At 42.2% G+C, this 16468-nt stretch overlaps 1 protein-coding gene across 5 annotated transcripts in view; it reads left to right on the forward strand.

The window, feature by feature from the left end:
• The first annotated feature begins 5186 nt into the window (after positions 1-5186).
• Positions 5187-16468, forward strand: part of SERGEF (secretion regulating guanine nucleotide exchange factor) — a 255800-nt gene continuing 244518 nt past the window's right edge. For all 5 annotated transcript variants that reach the window (XR_012477147.1, XM_074230170.1, XM_074230166.1 and 2 more), the window contains exons 1-6: positions 5187-5269; positions 6249-6384; positions 10809-10964; positions 11728-11822; positions 12406-12466; positions 15277-15390. Coding sequence is in view for 4 of the 5 variants with exons in the window: in XM_074230170.1 (XP_074086271.1) it covers positions 5210-5269; positions 6249-6384; positions 10809-10964; positions 11728-11822; positions 12406-12466; positions 15277-15390 (622 nt within the window). In the remaining variant the exon portion in view is untranslated. The remainder of the gene's footprint in view (positions 5270-6248; positions 6385-10808; positions 10965-11727; positions 11823-12405; positions 12467-15276; positions 15391-16468) is intronic.

The raw sequence follows: 16468 nt of genomic DNA on the forward strand, positions 1-16468 counted from the left end.
ATTTTTACAATTTCATCTATCTATGCAGTGCAGCACAACCAGTTCTCTTTAATGGTCTATTGATATGATGTACTACCCCCTGCAGTGGAGGTTTGTCTTTGGGCTACACTTTCTCGAGTGCAGTCCCCTCTTGACCACTGGCATGTCAGCTGGAGGCAGACGGTCTGGAATTGGAACTAACTAATCTTCAAAGGCTCTAAAGCAGCATTTGGTTATCACTAACATTATCTGGAACAACCAGATATACTTTAAATGTAGGAGCTTTATGCAAAAAGAGACCTGCACAGATCTACAACCCTCACTATTTTTTTTATATATCATACTTTCTCTGATGCTATAACTTCTAACTCAACTTTCCTGGGGCCCATGACTTGCCCAGGGTCATACAACTAGTAAGGTCAAGTGTCTGAAGTCTATTTTGAACTCAGATCCTCCTGACTTCAGGGCCAATGCTATCCACCCCTCCAACTAGATGTCCCATGAGATATTCTTTAGATCAGATGAAATGAAATGGGGTTTAGTGAGTAGAAGCAGAGCAAAAAATTTCCAGGTCTTACATAGATTGTGGAGGAAAGAGTTAAAGGATGTGGCTTTGGCTGTGTCTAATCTCCTCCGAGCATCATTTTTCTCATCTGTAAAATGTGAAGGTTGGACTAGATGCTGTCTAACATCTTCCTAGCTCTAAACTCTAAGATGTTTTAGGACCAACCTTTCCATTTCATGATTCAATTGACTGAAATAGTTCAGTGTTCCCCATTTGTAGATAGCATTTGCTGCCACCTATTGGTAGATAGAAGTCATTAGCTTTGGATGAGAATCACCAGCTGAATTGGAAACAATATTAGTCCCAAGCATTCTAGAATTAGTTTCCACTATGCCAGTGGCTCTATGACCTCCTGTTTATATCTTGTTTGTATACAGTTATTTGAATATCATCTCCCCCAGTAGAATGTACTTGTCCTTCAAGGGCAAGAAATGTCTTTTGCTTTTCTTTGTATCTCCTGCTTATAAGCATGCCAGGTATATAGTAGATGCTTAATATTTATTGATTGACTAGATTGCTTGAATGAATGAAGAATTTACTAAGCACTTACTTTACTAAGTGCTGGGAATGCAAATAGGAAAGCAAGACAGTCCCTGCTCACTTTCTAAGGTTAGCTGACTGACTGAATAAAGGGATGGCTGAAAGGATGGATGGATGGAGGAATGGCTGGCTGGCTGGTTGGATGGGTAGATGAATTGGTGGATGGATGGATGGATAGATGAAATAGGCACCTAGTATGTGCCAACATACTGAGCTAAACACTTTACAAATATTAGCTCCCTTGATCTTCAAAATAATCCTGTGAAATAGGTGCTCTTATCCCCACTTTAGAATGGAGGAATTAGGGAGACAACATTTATGGAAGGTTTCAGCTGCAAGTCAGATAGAAAGTTCCCCTGATCTTTAGGGTGCAGGAGCAAAGCAGATGATAATGCCTCTCCTTTGATATCATTTACACTGATTAAATCACATCAGTTTCTGATGATGAACCTTTTGATGCTGCCAAGGACTTAGGTGACAAGAATTTTCTTTTCTGGGTCTTGGGTAGCTGTGACCATAGCCCCTTAGGACATGTTGCCAGGCTCCATTTCCACAGGGCCTGCTTCCCAGGATGATGGCTGTGGGCCCTGAACTGGAAGCCTTCTTATTCCAAAGACTCTTGAGTTCAAGCTCTCTGTTGGTGTCTCCTTCTCTGTTGGGGTTTGAGAGAAGATGACAGGAAAAGCGGTGGTAATGGTGTGACTTGCCTGGCATATGGTGCCTCCTTTTTCTCCCTCTGGATGCCTTGCTGCTCTACCGAGGTCATTTTTTTTTGTCTGGTAGGTGGTAACTAACAACTGGTAGGGATAACTCACCCTGTCTCCAAAGGAGATGCTTCCCCAGATGAAATCTATGAGGGCTAGGATGCAAGCAGGAAGGGGGCAGGGGCTGCTACTCCCAGGGCTCCTGGGCTTGCCTACCTGCTGTGGCAGTTGCTCAGCATCTAGGATGGTGATGATGAATGACCTCCATAGCGATCTCTCTAGACTCCAACTGTTAAGCCACTTTCCCCTTATATCACACTTGCATATACCTCTTTGCAATTTCAACTGCCTTTTGGGGCCAAGTAGAGCAAATGTAATCCTTTTTCTCCACAGAGAGTCCTTCAAATATTTGAAAACACTTATGTTTCTTTTAAATCTTCTCTTTCCCCCCAATAAACAAGCAACCAATCATTGTATAATCGATTTAGAACTTGGAGGGACCTTAGAGGCAAGGCTATTTAGTTCAGCCCCCTCATTTTTATAAATGAAAAAACTGAGGTTAGAGTCACATAACTAGTGAGTATCAAAGACTTGATTTGAACTCAGTTCTTGATTCTTGGTCCCCTAGTAGTTCAGTGATCCAACCACTATGCAACCTATGTACCTCAAAGAGAAGCCTAGAGGAAACAGGGGGAGGCTATTGCTAGCAAAGCCAGGGTCAAAGAAGGAAAACAAGATAGAATAATGACTGTATAAGATTTGTGACTGCTTACTCTGAGATAAATCAATCAGTTAAAATCATGGCGCCAATGTTCTTTTGATAACAATCTGACCAGAGACAATAATTCACCCTCATAAAGTGATTTAATGTTTGTTAAGCATGTTATAACAACTGTATGTGGTAGGTAGTGCAATTATTATTGTATCTATTTTTATAGATGAAGAAACTGAGACTCACAGGTTAAGTAATTATTTCTTCATCCCATAGCTAGTATCTGAGGTAGGATTCAAACCCAGGTCTCCCAGTTCTAAGTCCAACACTAATCAAGAGAAGTACCAGCCTATGTCAACTAATCTGTCAATCTACAAGCATGAATTGTGTTCTTAGTAGCTTCTTAGGCTCCACCCCCTGTGCTAAGCTCTTGGGTTATAAAAGGAAAAGAAATAGTTCCTTGTTTCAAGATGTTATAGTCTAATATGAATTTAATAACAAAACAAATGAAATTCAGCTTGATTTAGAAGCATTTGAAGGCACTGGGAATGTCTGGCTTGGAATAAAGAAGATCAAGAGGCAGAAACAAAAATTATTTGAAGGACTGGGCAGTGAAGTGCCACAGTGAATAGAATGCCAGAGCTCGAGACTTCCTGAATTCAAATCCAACATCATTTACTTTTCTTACACATTTCTCATTCCCTGGCATTCTGAGGAGTAGGCTTTCTCCCTGGTCTTCACATACGATGCTTTATGTCCCATCTGCATGTCTTTGCACTGGTTGTCCCACCTGCCAAGAATATTATCCTTCATCACTTGGCTTCTTGGAAAACCTGGGTTTCTTTGAAATTCAGCTTTTGAGGGAATCCTCTCTTGTCTCGGCTCTCATTAAACCTTCCCAACCCACTTGAATAAGCTCCTCTAAAGCTACCTTGTCTAGTACTAACTTTATAAGTATCACATACACTTATCACGCATGTACAGTATGTGTGTATTCATACATAGATGTATATCCACAACATGTATAGGTTTCTGTTTATCTGAATTGTATGTACCCACAAAACACATTTATTTCCCATATAAGTGTACTCATCCATATGCATGTCTATCTATCGTCTATCTACACACACACACACACACACACAGGCATGTATAGTTTCCTCCATTAGAATATAAGCTTCTTGAGGGCAGGGATTTTCACTTTTGTCTTTGAACCCCAGAGTGAATGGCACTTCAAAACTGAACAGTAAATATTTTTTGATTGATTTGAAAGCAGACAAGATAAAAGAGTCTTTAGTGAGAGACCAATGTGGACTTGCTGAGGAGCTGAAGCCCCTGGGGGTCAGTGGGTGCAAGGACTGGCAGGCAGCAATCACACGCTAGTCTGCACCACCTGGACAACTCTTTAGCTTCGGTGGGGTGTGCTCGGTGGGCCGAGGGTGTGCCCCCCCCCCCCCCCCCGCCTCCCGTTGCCCTGGTCTCAGTACTGTGGGCACTGTTCCCCGCATTGTCCCTCAGCCCTTTCTGAAGTCCAAGTGCAATTAGGGTCACAAGATGGAGAGCCGAAGGGACCTTAGTGATCTTCTGGTTCTAGGCCCCTCATCTACAGAAGAGGAAATTGAGGCTGGGGGTGGGGAGTGACTTGTAAACAAAAGCACGGGCAAGCTGGAGCTAATTCCAATTTTTCTTTTCATTCTACTATAAATTAGAATCCTCCGCCCTTTTCTCCTCATGGATGTTTGTGGAGAACACGAAGTCAAAAGTCAAGCATCGGCCCCAGGCATCGCCTTTGGGCTCCATGAGGTCTGACTGGCTCTCCTGGAGGGCCATCTCCAGTTGTTTTGATCCCTCTCTGGACACTGGACCCAGATGGTTCTGGAGGAGAAAGTGAGGCTGGTGGCTTAGCACAGTGCCCCCCCCCCACCTCCCCTCAAATCCAATCCCCGCGCTTGTCTTGGCATCACCTCCCTGATGTCAACACACAATAGCCCTGACTGCCTGGCAGCCGGGGCCATCTGCAGTCGTCCCGTACCTGGCCATTGGACCCAGATGGCTCCGGAGGAGAAAGTGAGGCAGGTGACTTAGCACAGCCCCCCCCCCCCCCTCACGTGGACGGCGAGGTCTCTTGGAGAGCGAAGGGCAAACATCAACATCATCGTCATCATCATCAGCCCCCCCCCCCCCCCCATTCCTCATCCGCTTCTGTACTCGGGGGTGGCATCAGGCTCCCCGAGAGCCGGCCTCCCAGGAGCCCCAGGGCCAGGCCTGTTTCCAAGGCGGGGGGCGCACAGCGCTCGCGCCCTCCCCCTGCCCCCGGCGGAGACCCCCGGGGCGGCTCGGCCCGGGCTCCCGGGCGGCTCGGCCCCGGCTCCCGGGGCGGCTCGGCCCCGGCTCCCGCCGGGCTCCCGGGGCGGCTCGGCCCCGGCTCCCGGGCGGCTCGGCCCCGGCTCCCGGGGCGGCTCGGCCCCGGCTCCCGCCGGGCTCCCGGGGCGGCTCGGCCCCGGCTCCCGCCGGGCTCCCGGGGCGGCTCGGCCCCCGCTCCCGCCGGGCTCCCGGGGCGGCTCGGCCCCCGCTCCCGCCGGGCTCCCGGGCGGCGCGGCCCCGGCTCCCTGGGCCCAGAGCCCATTGTTGGGAGGTTTCCCTGGTACGTCAAAGGCCGAGCTCCGCCCGCTCCGGGGCGGCCCCACGCCCGGAAGCCCGCGCCGGAGCATGGAGCCGCAGCCGGGCCCCCGCGCCCCCGCCGAGCCCGAGACGTGGCTCCTGAGCTGGGTACCTGGCTCCTGCCGGGCCGGGGCCGGGGCCGGGCCCGGGGCTGGGAGGGGGTGGGCGGACGGGCGCTGGGACGGGCCGGGGGCTTTCTGGGGCGGCGGGGCCCGAGGGGCTGGGAGGGGGCCGGCCCGGGCTGCTGCGGGGAGAGCCAGGGACGCAGCACTTGCTGGGCCCCGGAGGTTCCCCAGAGAGAGCCCGCCTCGGGGCTGCGTGGCCCCCCGGGGCCTGGTTTTGGCCACAGAACCTAAGATGGGGAGCCCCTTCTCTGCCCTGCTTCCCTGCCTCCCATCGGAAGCCCCTTCCTCGGTTTCGCCTTTGGCGACCCCTGCCTCGGGGAGCCGGCCTTAGAAAACCCTAAGACCCAAGCTGGTCTCAAAGGCAGGTAACTTAGGGGCAGAGGTTGTGCCCTCCCAGAAGGCACCCCTGATGCCACTGAGGCCAGTCTCTACCTGGTCATGCCACCTCTGCTTGAAGACCTCAGCCGAAAGCCCCCCACTTGAGAACTCTGGCTTGGCAAGCTTTATTAGATCGTTTGCCTTTCTTTATCCCTCCCCTCCTTTTCTAGTTCTCCTTTCTAGAGCCAAGCAGGACAAGTCTAGGGCCTTCTTTCCCAAATTCTAATTGCTTTAAGATGGCTATGGAGGTCTGTGTAGACCCCGCTGAATCCTGCCTCTGCTGGGTGTTGGTGCCGGTGTTTTTCTTTTCTCAAAAATACACCCAGAACAATCATCTTCCCCCTCTCTCCCTACCCCACCCTTTTACAACTGTAAGTGATTGGAGGAAAAGAAAAGTGTTGTAACTTTCTAAGAGGAGATTTAAAAGTCAGTACAAGGAGTAGGGATGGAAGGTGGTATAGACAGTCCTTCCCAATGTGTGTGAGGGGTGGCTGTGATCCTGTGGGACTCTCGGGCTATAGATAAACAGACATTCCTGACTCTGGGCTCACTTTCTCCTATTATGGTTTTTCTTTTGTGTCCAGGGGGCAAACAGCTATGGGCAGCTTGGCCTTGGCCATAAAGAGGATGTGCTTGAGCCCCAGCGGCTGAATGATTTCTGTGACCCCAAGACAATTAAGGTGCTGACAGGAGGAGGGGGACATTCAGCTGTGATCACAGGTAACCTTCAGCCCTTTCTGAAGCCCAAATTCAATCCAGCTTGCAGTATGTAAAACTGGAAGGGTAGATAGGTGGCAAAATGGATTGAGCACTGACCTTGGAGTCAGGAGGACTGGAATTCCAATTCATCCTCAGACACAACACTTACTAGCTGTGTGATCCTGAGCAAGTCACTTAACTCAGATTGCCTTGCCACCAGGGCCATCTCCAGTGGTCCTGATTCATATCTGGCCACTAGACCCAGATGGATCTGGAGGATCTGATGATCTAGCAAGGCATCACCTCACTCAAATTCAATTCATGTGCTTGTCATGATACCACCTCCCTGATGGGGTCTTTTTAGAACAAAGGACAAACATCTTGTAGAACTGGAAGGGACCTTAGTAAGCATCTGGTTCAGGCCCCTCTTTTACAGATGAGGGAATTGAGGCCCCACGGAAAGTGACATGTAAACAAAAAACACAGGCAGTCAAGCTAATTCCTATTTTCTTTCCACTCTACCATAAATTAGAATCCTTCTTCCCTCCCTTCTGATTGATGTTTGCACAGACAATTAAATCAGAAGTCAATCACTTTTGTGTTACAGATTCCTTGGGCAATCTGGTGAAGCCTGTGGATTCCTTCTCAGAGCTATGTTTTTAAATGCAAAAATAAAATATGTGGGATTACAAAGGAAACTAATTTTATTGAGATATTATCAAAATGTCTTTTTAAGTTCATGTACAACTGGTAAAGAATTTTTTATCTAAATAGTAGTGTTTTCCTTTCCTTTTTCAATAAATTTATTAAAAAAAATTTAAGACCCATAATTAAGTTCAGTTCACTTTTTTAAAGTTTTAAAATATTTATTTATTTTTAGGGGCAGTAAGTAGTACAATGGATAGAGTGTGAGGCCCAAAGTCAGTAAGATTCATCTTCCTAAGTTCAAATCCACCCTCAGATGTGTGACTCTAGACAAATCACTACCCTATTTGCCTCAGTTTTCTCTTCTATAAAGTGAGCTGGAGAAGGAAATGGCAAACCATTTCAGTTTCTTTGGCAAGAAAACTCCAAATGGAGTCATGAAGAGTCAGACACAGCTGAAAAATGACCCAACAAATTTGTTATTATTATTATTATTGTTATTATTATTAGGTTTTTACAAGGCAATGGGGTCAAGTGGCTTGCCCAAGGCCACACAGCTAGGTAATTATCAAGTGTCTGAGACCAGATTTGAACCCAGGTACTCCTGACTCCAGGGCTGGTGCTTTATCCACTGCACCACCTAGCCGTCCCACATTAGTATTTTTTTGAGTTTCAAATTCTTTTCTTTGCACCCCTTTCCACCCACTGAGAAGGCAAGCAATATATCAATTATATATGTGAAATCATGCAAAACATTTCTATAATAAACTATATCATGCAAAAAAGCAAGACAAATAAAGACTGAGAAAATTTGAATAATTTGCACTCTGAATTCATTAGTTCTTTCTTTGGAGGTGGATAATAGTTTTCATCATGAATCCTTTGGAATTTTCTTGGATCACCATATTGATCAGAACAGTTAAGTTTTTTTACAGTTCATTGTCATTATAATGATGCTTTCTGTATATAGTGATTTCCTGGTTTTGGTGACTTTACTTTTTATCAGTTCATGTAGATCTTCCCATAATTTTTTGAAGTCATCCCACTCATCATTTCTTAAAGTACAATATTCCATCATAATCATATGCCAGAACTTGTTCAACCATTTTCCAATCAGTGGATACCTCCTCAATTTTCCAATTCTTTACCACCACAAAAAGAGTTACTATAAATATTTTTATACATATAGGTCCTTTCCCCCCCACCTTTGATCTCTTTGGGGTACAGGCCTACTTGGTGGTATTGCTGGGTCGGAAGTAAACAGTTTTATAACCCTACAGACAAAGTTCCGAGTTGTTCTGTAAAATAATTAGACCATCTCTACATAGTTAGACCATCCGCCAACAATTTGTTAGTGTACTTATTTTCCTCCATCATTTCCAGTATTTGTCATTTCTATTAAGTGGTACTTTAAAGTTGTTTTAATTTACATTTTGCCAGTCAGTTGTGATTTAGAGCATTTTTTTCATATGACTATAGGTAACTTTGATTTCTTTTTTTCTGAAAACTACTTGTTCATACCCCTCTACAATTTATCAGTTGGGTGATGTCTCTTTTTAAAAATTGGTCTCAGTTCCCTTTGTATTTGAGAAATAAGGCCTTTATCATATAAACTTGGTATAAAAGTTTTTTTGGTATTATTTGTATTATTATACCATTATGTCTATGGTACCTCCTATCAAAATATAGCTTCTCAGAATAGCACTTCTGATCATCTGTTTTTGCTTTTGCTCTGAGATCGTGATTATTAACCTTGTCTTTTTTTTACTTCAGGTGAAAAATAATAGATGTTTTCCCATCTCTTTATTTTTACTGTGTGTGTGTATACATATACATGTATCTCTTATTGTTTCTTATAAACAACATATTATTGGATTTTGGTTTCTAATCTATTCTCCTTTCTTCCATTTTATGAATGAACTAATTGCATTTGCAATTATGATTATTGTGCATTTCCCTCCTATTTTCTTTTGACTTTGTTTTATTGCTTTTTTTATGTCTAATGGAGTGATTAGCTTCCTCTTCCCCAAACCTAATTTTTAAAGGAATTATTATATTCAATGAAATTTTGTGCCTTTCCTCCCCCATTTGGACTATTCTATTTTTAAAGGAGTTCTTTGCTTCAGTGAATTTTTGTGCCTTTTTTACAATTAAATTAATTCTGTTTTTTAAGGTGTTATTTTCTTTAGCAATTTTTGTGCCTTTTTGCAAAGTTGTAAACCCTTTTTTCATAAATTTCTTGCATCATTTTCATTTCTTTTCCCAAGTTTCTTTTTTATGACTATCTCTTTCTTTATCTCATCCAGGAATTCTTGCTGGACTTGGATCCAATTAATATTTTTCTTTGCGGCTTTGGTTATAGCAATTTCCACATTATTGTCTTCTTCTTATTTTATATCTTGCTCTTCCCTACTACTGTAGTAGCTTTTTTATGATCAGGTTTTATTTTTGTTTTTGTTCATTTTTCCAACCTATATCTTGACTTTTAACTTCATTTTATTTATCTTTTTTTTATTTTTTTATTTTAATTTTTTTTTTTTTGCAAGGCAAAGGGACTAAGTGACTTGCCCAAGGTCACAAGTTAGGTAATTATTAAGTGTCTGAGGCCAGATTTGAATTCAGGTCTACCTGACTCTAGGACTTTATTCACTGTGCCACCTAGCTGCCCTTGAACTTTATTTTAAAGCTGGGCTTCGCTCACCTGGCATGGTTGGCAATGTCACCAGCTTGTTTCTGTTGCTGTTTTCAGAGCTGTTCCTGGAGTCTACAAGTTTTCAGGGCTTCCAAGGTAGTGTGATTTGGGCTCTGGTTTTTATCCAAGAAGGACCTCTGTTCCCCTGTAACTATAAGTACTAGTGTTCCTGGTGGCCCTGATACTGTGACCTAGTTACTTTTTCTTACTCATTTCTCTCTCTGCCTTGGGTCAGTGACCGGGGTCATTCCTCCATCATGACTGACCACAAGTGTATCTCTTCTCCCTGGAACTGTGATTCAGATATGCTTATGGCCAATAGAGTTGCCAACCAGCACCAGCTATTGCCAGCGAAGAGTCATTCCCCATAATGTTTTTCTGATTAGTTGTCTAACCTCCTTATTGTTTCTACCTCCTGAGATGCTCCCACTGCTGGTATCACTCTAGGATCATTTCAGTGTCCTATACCTCTGCTCTAACTTCTCAAGTCATCTTAACTTGGAAAAATGTCTTCCTCTTGATTTTTTGGTTGCCTCTGTTGCTCCAAAATTCAATGTGAAGCATTATTTTAAAGTTATTTAGAGAGAAATGCTGGGATAGTTGGACTAAGTTCCTGCTTCTAATCTATCATCTTCTCTATAATGCTTGAAAGTATGAGACAAAAACTTTTTAATAAGACCTTCATAATAACATTGTAGGATACACACTGTAGTTATTATTATCCTCATTTTGCAAAGGAGAAAACTGAGACTTTAGAAAAATTAAGTCATGATATTTAAACCCAGGTCTTCCTGGTTCAAAACCCAACAATCTACCAGATGATGCTTTTTTTCTCACTTTCTCTTGCCCCAAAGGAGGCATGAGAATACCTGTGCTTGGAAATATGTATATATATTTCTGTCAGAGTTGAATGCCTTTGTCCTGAGCCATTTGGTTCCCATGCATGCTAAAAATTATTTACTCACTTAAAAAAAAAGAGGAGAAAGTTGCTGTTCTGAATTAGAACTTTAATTAATTGAAATATCCTTTGGAAAAAAAAAGGAAATCTTTTTTTGAAGCTTTAGTAAGTTTCTCCTTCTGTGCTCACTGAAAATTTCCTGTTTTATAGATGGAGGGGAGATTTTTGTTTGTGGCCTGAACAAAGATGGGCAACTAGGACTTGGTCACACTGAAGATGTTTTATCTTTTATTCCTTGCTCCCCTCTGGCTGGCTGCCCTGTCCTACAGGTGTCCTGTGGCTGGGATTTTACAATTTTGCTCACAGGTAACACTTATTGGTTTCTCTTTTAGATGAGGAAAAAAATCAGATGATAGTTGGAACTTTGATTATATGAGTCTTTGCTTTGAAATTTCTCTTTTTTGAAGAAAGAAAGGTTTGTTCTTCCTGGGTGAGAATTAAAGGTAGAAGAAACCTTTCTTTTAGTACAGTACATAATGTAGGGGGGTAGAGGGTAGGGGGAAGTGAATGATTAGAAGACCTTTGGAGGTTTCCTTCTGCCTAAGGATTCTGTGATGGTCATTGGTGCCAGCTGAGAATTATATAATCTCAAAGTCTAGGTTATGGTAGGGGGTGATATAAGGGGCTATTTGGCCAAGATGGATCAGTAATGTTGACATTGTGTTGAAGGTTGACAAAATCTGTGTGTAACTTTGGGAGACCCAAGGTAATGGTTGCTTTGATAGATACCTGAGGGCTTCTGCTGTCTTTTGGACTACAGGAGCTCAGTTCTGAATGGCAAACTCGACCTTGATGGTGGATAGGTTTTTATTGCTTGTCTCTTAAAGCTTCTAAAGGTCTGGGACTATGTCTTATTCTTCTTTGTATCTCCAGGGCCCTTGTTCACAGTAATATTGTAGGTGGTAGGTGTTTATTAAATATTTGTTCAATTTAATGGAAAATATTTAATAGTTGAGGAGCTTCTGTACTTTTGGTCAGGACCCCAGTAATACAGGGACTCTAATTGTATTGATCTGATTGTCTTCAATATCTCCCTCATTAGTTTTATGACCAGTATTTTATCTTACAGAAAATGGAAAGGTTCTATCATGTGGCTCAAATGCATTTGGTCAGTTAGGCCTTCCTCCTGGGGTCAGAAGACAGGTCACCCCCCAAGTCATAGAGGTAAGCATCATGAATACCACAGCAAGTTATTGTATTTTCTTCAAGTTCACATATGGGTTTATTTGGCATGAATGCTGTCAATGAGACTATGGAGTGAGATGGCCAAGCTTCCCTCCAAGCTTGGGAGTGGTCTTGTATGAGAGGAATTCAGACTTTTAACTCAGTTTGTGGCTATGCCCTGACTTAGCCATGCCAGCAAGGCCATTGAGAACTGGGCCTGGAGTCAGGAAGTCTCAAGTTCAGATCTAGCCTCAGATACTTAGTAGAGATATGACTCTGGGCAAGTGACTTAATTTACTTGCCTTGGTTTTCTCTTTTGTAAAATGGGGGTTGCTGTGAGGATCAAAAGAAAAATTATTTGTAAAGCATTTGGCATATGGTAGGTACTGTCCCATTGTTTATTCCCTTCCTCTTATCTTTGTATAGTTGGAGGATCAGAACTGATCATTCATTTCCACAGAGTGATTTTTATTTAAAATTTATTAAAAAAACAAAACAAATAAAAGGTTGAAAAAAAACCCCCAAACAAAATAGTTTCTGAATGCCTGTGTTTTTTAAATTTTGTAAATTTTGTTCCAATTAGCTCCTGATTGAGAAAGTCGTGTCTATCTCAGCTGGAATGCGACATGCTCTGGCTGCTACAGGTGATCATTTTGTTTTTAATTTTATTTTCACTTACATTTTGGGAAGAGATTCTAATTGCCCTAGAGTGAATGTGTAGGAGAAGTCAGTGGGATCCAGGAAGGGAGAGTGAAACTTGGAATTTACTTCCAGCGACTGAGTTCAGATCCCAGCCCAGATGTCCCTTAGGTGCCATAATGGAAATACAGTACTCAAACTGGAGGTGGGAAAACCTGAATTCAGATCCCGCCTCAAACAGTGACTTAACTATGTGATGCTGAGAAAGGCACTGAACCTTTTAATAGCCTCAGTTTCCTCCCAGTGGGAAGATCAAATGGAAGAATGAGTAAGGTGCTTCACAAACCTTAAAGTGCCATGTCATCTCCTTTCTGTCCTTTGGCCCCTTATTACTTGAGTGGGCAACTTATTTTATCTTTTCTAGTCTCAGTTTCTTCAGCTTGAAAATGAGGGGGTTGAACAAGATGACTCTAAATCCTATGTGATCTTGCTGTATTGTATATACTGTAGCCCTAACCAGGAAGAACCTGTCAGTTAAAGGAAAAAAGAAGAGCCACTGGATAGAAGACTTGGCTCTCAAAATGATAACTGCCATTTATATATCACTTTTAAAGTTTTAAAGCAACTTTATGAACACTATTTCATTTAAACTTTAAAACAATCCCATTAGGTTTGGAGTATAATCATTACTATTTATTTTTTTACAGATGAAGAAACTGATTCTCAGAGGGGTTCTGTAGTTTACCCATGACCACCGTAAAGTTAATGAGTATTAGGATCCAAACCTTCCCTATAGCAGATCCAATCCTCTGTTATATAACATTGACTTCCCATTTAGGAAAGTCCTTCAGGGAAACTTTTGAAGGGGTGAGACTAGATAGTTTAATTTATAAAAAAATTACTACAAGTGATCTTTTTTTTCTCTGTCTATGATGGAGGGAGAGTTGATAGTGTTTGAGGGCTGCAGAGAGAAATAGCATGAGACAATGTAATAGGTGGGACTAGGAAGAATTGAAGATAGGAGAGAGAAATTTTAAAAACAACCCTTGTTTTCCTTTTGCCATTTTTTTCTCATCTTCTTTGCTCTAGATTGGGCAAACTAAAAGCTTTAGTCAAGATTTTCTTTTTTCTTGGCATGGTTGGGAGAGCAAGGAAAGGGAAGTACAGGTTCTAAGGAAGGGTAACCAAAAGACCTGGGCTATATGCTCTCCATCTGCTGTGGTTCTTACCTAGGAATTCACTAAAAGCACTAGAAGAAACATCTTTTTCTCAGCTACAAGTAGTGTGAGATGATTGTGGACACACACTTAAAGTGTACTTGCAACTTTCTCACTCCCCATTCTAATGTCAGTGAAACAACATTTAATCTCTCTCTCTCTCTCTCTCTCTCTCTCTCTCTCTCTCTCTCTCTCTCTAGTTTTTTTGCAAGGCAAATGGGGTTAAGTGGCTTGCCCAAGTTCACACACCTAGGTAATTATTAAGTGTCTGAGGCCAATTTGAACTCAGGCACTCCTGACTCCAGGGCTGGTGCTCTATCCACTGTGCCACCTAGCCACCCCCAACATTTAATATCTCTATCATTTATGCCTATATCCATCTCTCTCTCTCTCTCTCTCTCTCTCTCTCTCTCTCTCTCTCACACACACACACACACACACACACACACACACATATTTCCATTCATCTATCATTTCTGTCTATACCTATCATCCATCCATCCATCCATCATTTATCTATCCATCCATTCTTGTAAATATATTATGTATAATATAATATAATAATAATATAATACAATATAATATATAGTATCTAGAAAATAAGTAAAAATGTATCAGTAAAATAGTCACAACAAATAGGTACCTAAATTTATATGCATATATACACATGTGTATATATGTGCATATGTGTGTGTATTGATATATCTTTACACACACACACACACACATATATATATATATATATATATATATATATGGAGAGAGAGAGAGAATTAAACATACACATATGTATAAATATAGTTTGTAAAGCATCTTACTTCAATTATTTCATTTGAACCCCACAGTTGCTCTTTGAGGTTGGTTCAGTTATATCCCCAGAACTCTGTCTATGGTGCCACCTAATTGCCTTAGATTTATAGGGAAATGTGATGGATTTAGTTTTAGACATCTTGAAGTGGTTGTGCTAATGAGACACACCTAAGGTCCAGATATCCAGGAGACTATTGAAAATATGATCTTGAGGGGCGGCTAGGTGGTGCAGTGGATAGAGCACCGGCCCTGGAGTCAGGAGTATCTGGGTTCAAATGTGTCCTCAGACACTTAATAATTACCTAGCTGTGTGGCCTTGGGCAAGCCACTTAACACCACTGCCTTGCAAAAAAATATAAAATCTAAAAAAAAAAATTGAAGAAAATATGATCTTGGACCCCTGGATTATTATCTGTGCCTTTTTGAGAGGAATAGTAAAGATGCATTTTCTATATGATTATTTTCTTCTGTTCATTAATTAGACACAGTCCTTGAACTTTTCATATCAAAGAATTTCTAGAATGGTAATAAAATTACAATATTCTGTAACAATAGAACTCAGAGGACTTTTGAGAAAAAGAGACTTTTAGGGGTTATCTAGGTCAAAGACTCAATTTTCCAGTTGAGAACACTGAGGCCAAAAAGTGACTTGGCCAGGGTTCCATGGGTAGTACTCACATGGCAGAGCTGGGATTAAAACTTTGTTTTCTAGTTTGAGGTCTAGGATAATATAGCTGTAGGAATTCTCCCCTGACCTGCTTGCTTTCCTTTTTCTGTTCTATTGGTAGAGAGTGGCCTGGTGTTCCAATGGGGCACAGGTTTGGCATCCACAGGGCGGCGGGCATGTCCAGAGAAACCCCTCCCACCATTCTTGACAGCCAAAGAACCTTGCAGAGTAACAGGTAAGCTACTTTTATACTATTGAGAGCTATATATTTTTCTTATGACCCAAAAGTTTGAGCCAAACTTTTGACCCCAGCACATGTGGGAAATGGATTTTCACCATGGGATACTTGGTAAAAATGCCACATTTCCCTCTTCTCCATTTTGCTGAGTTATGGACCTCACCAGTGTATATGCTGAACCTTCCTAGCATTTACCTCATCTATTGAATTTCAGAAAAGGACAGATAGAATCTCTTGATGATCTAGCCTTTTTCTTCCAAGGTAAATCTAGTTATTATTTTATTGGATGAGCAGGAACAATCAGACAGCAGATGTGACATCACCAAAAAGATGGTGTGACACAAAGCTGGGTTAATTAGATTCCCTTTGGCCCAGGTTGACTTCTCAAAGTTCCAGGTTTCTATGGCAAAGGATAGCTGCATAAATCCTTTTTTTTCTTGGGGGATAAAGCTTCTGAACCTAGTTCTCTCCATTTAACTCACTACATTGATAAACTGTAGCTCAGATCAGATGATGATTACTGGAAAGAACTAGAAGTGGAAGCAGCTAGGGGGGTGAAGTGGATAGAGTACTGAAGACAGGAGGATCTTTGTTGGTCTCAGACCCTGGGCCAGTCACTTAACTCCGATTGCCTTACAAAAAGGAAAAGAAGAAAGAACTAAGGTGGTTAGCCAAGAAAAGAAGGCATAGAAAGGATATGATTTTCATCATGGAAAGAGAATGCTACCCAGACCTGTGAAATCACAGATCCTTGTTGGAGTTGGGTGGGAGGGAGTAATCGTGACGATTGCTGCTTTCAAGCCGGGACTGTCATGTGGAAGATATTTTCTGCCCTCAAGGGCCAAGCAGAAATAGGAACAGTGGGTGAAGGTATGGAGAGATTTCAGCTAGAATTAAGGAAAGACCTCTAACAAATGGATCTGTCCCAAAACAGAACAGGCAGCTTCTGGAGGAAATGAGCTTCCCAGCTTTGGAGGTCCTCCAGATAGAAAGAATTCTTGTTTAGGGATTTAGATTCAATGAATTAGACTTCCAACATCCTTCAGGCTCTGAGATTTTATAATTCTATAGTTTC

This window comes from Macrotis lagotis, chromosome 3 (assembly GCF_037893015.1).
Source record: "Macrotis lagotis isolate mMagLag1 chromosome 3, bilby.v1.9.chrom.fasta, whole genome shotgun sequence".
NCBI classification, from domain to species: Eukaryota; Metazoa; Chordata; class Mammalia; order Peramelemorphia; family Peramelidae; genus Macrotis; species Macrotis lagotis.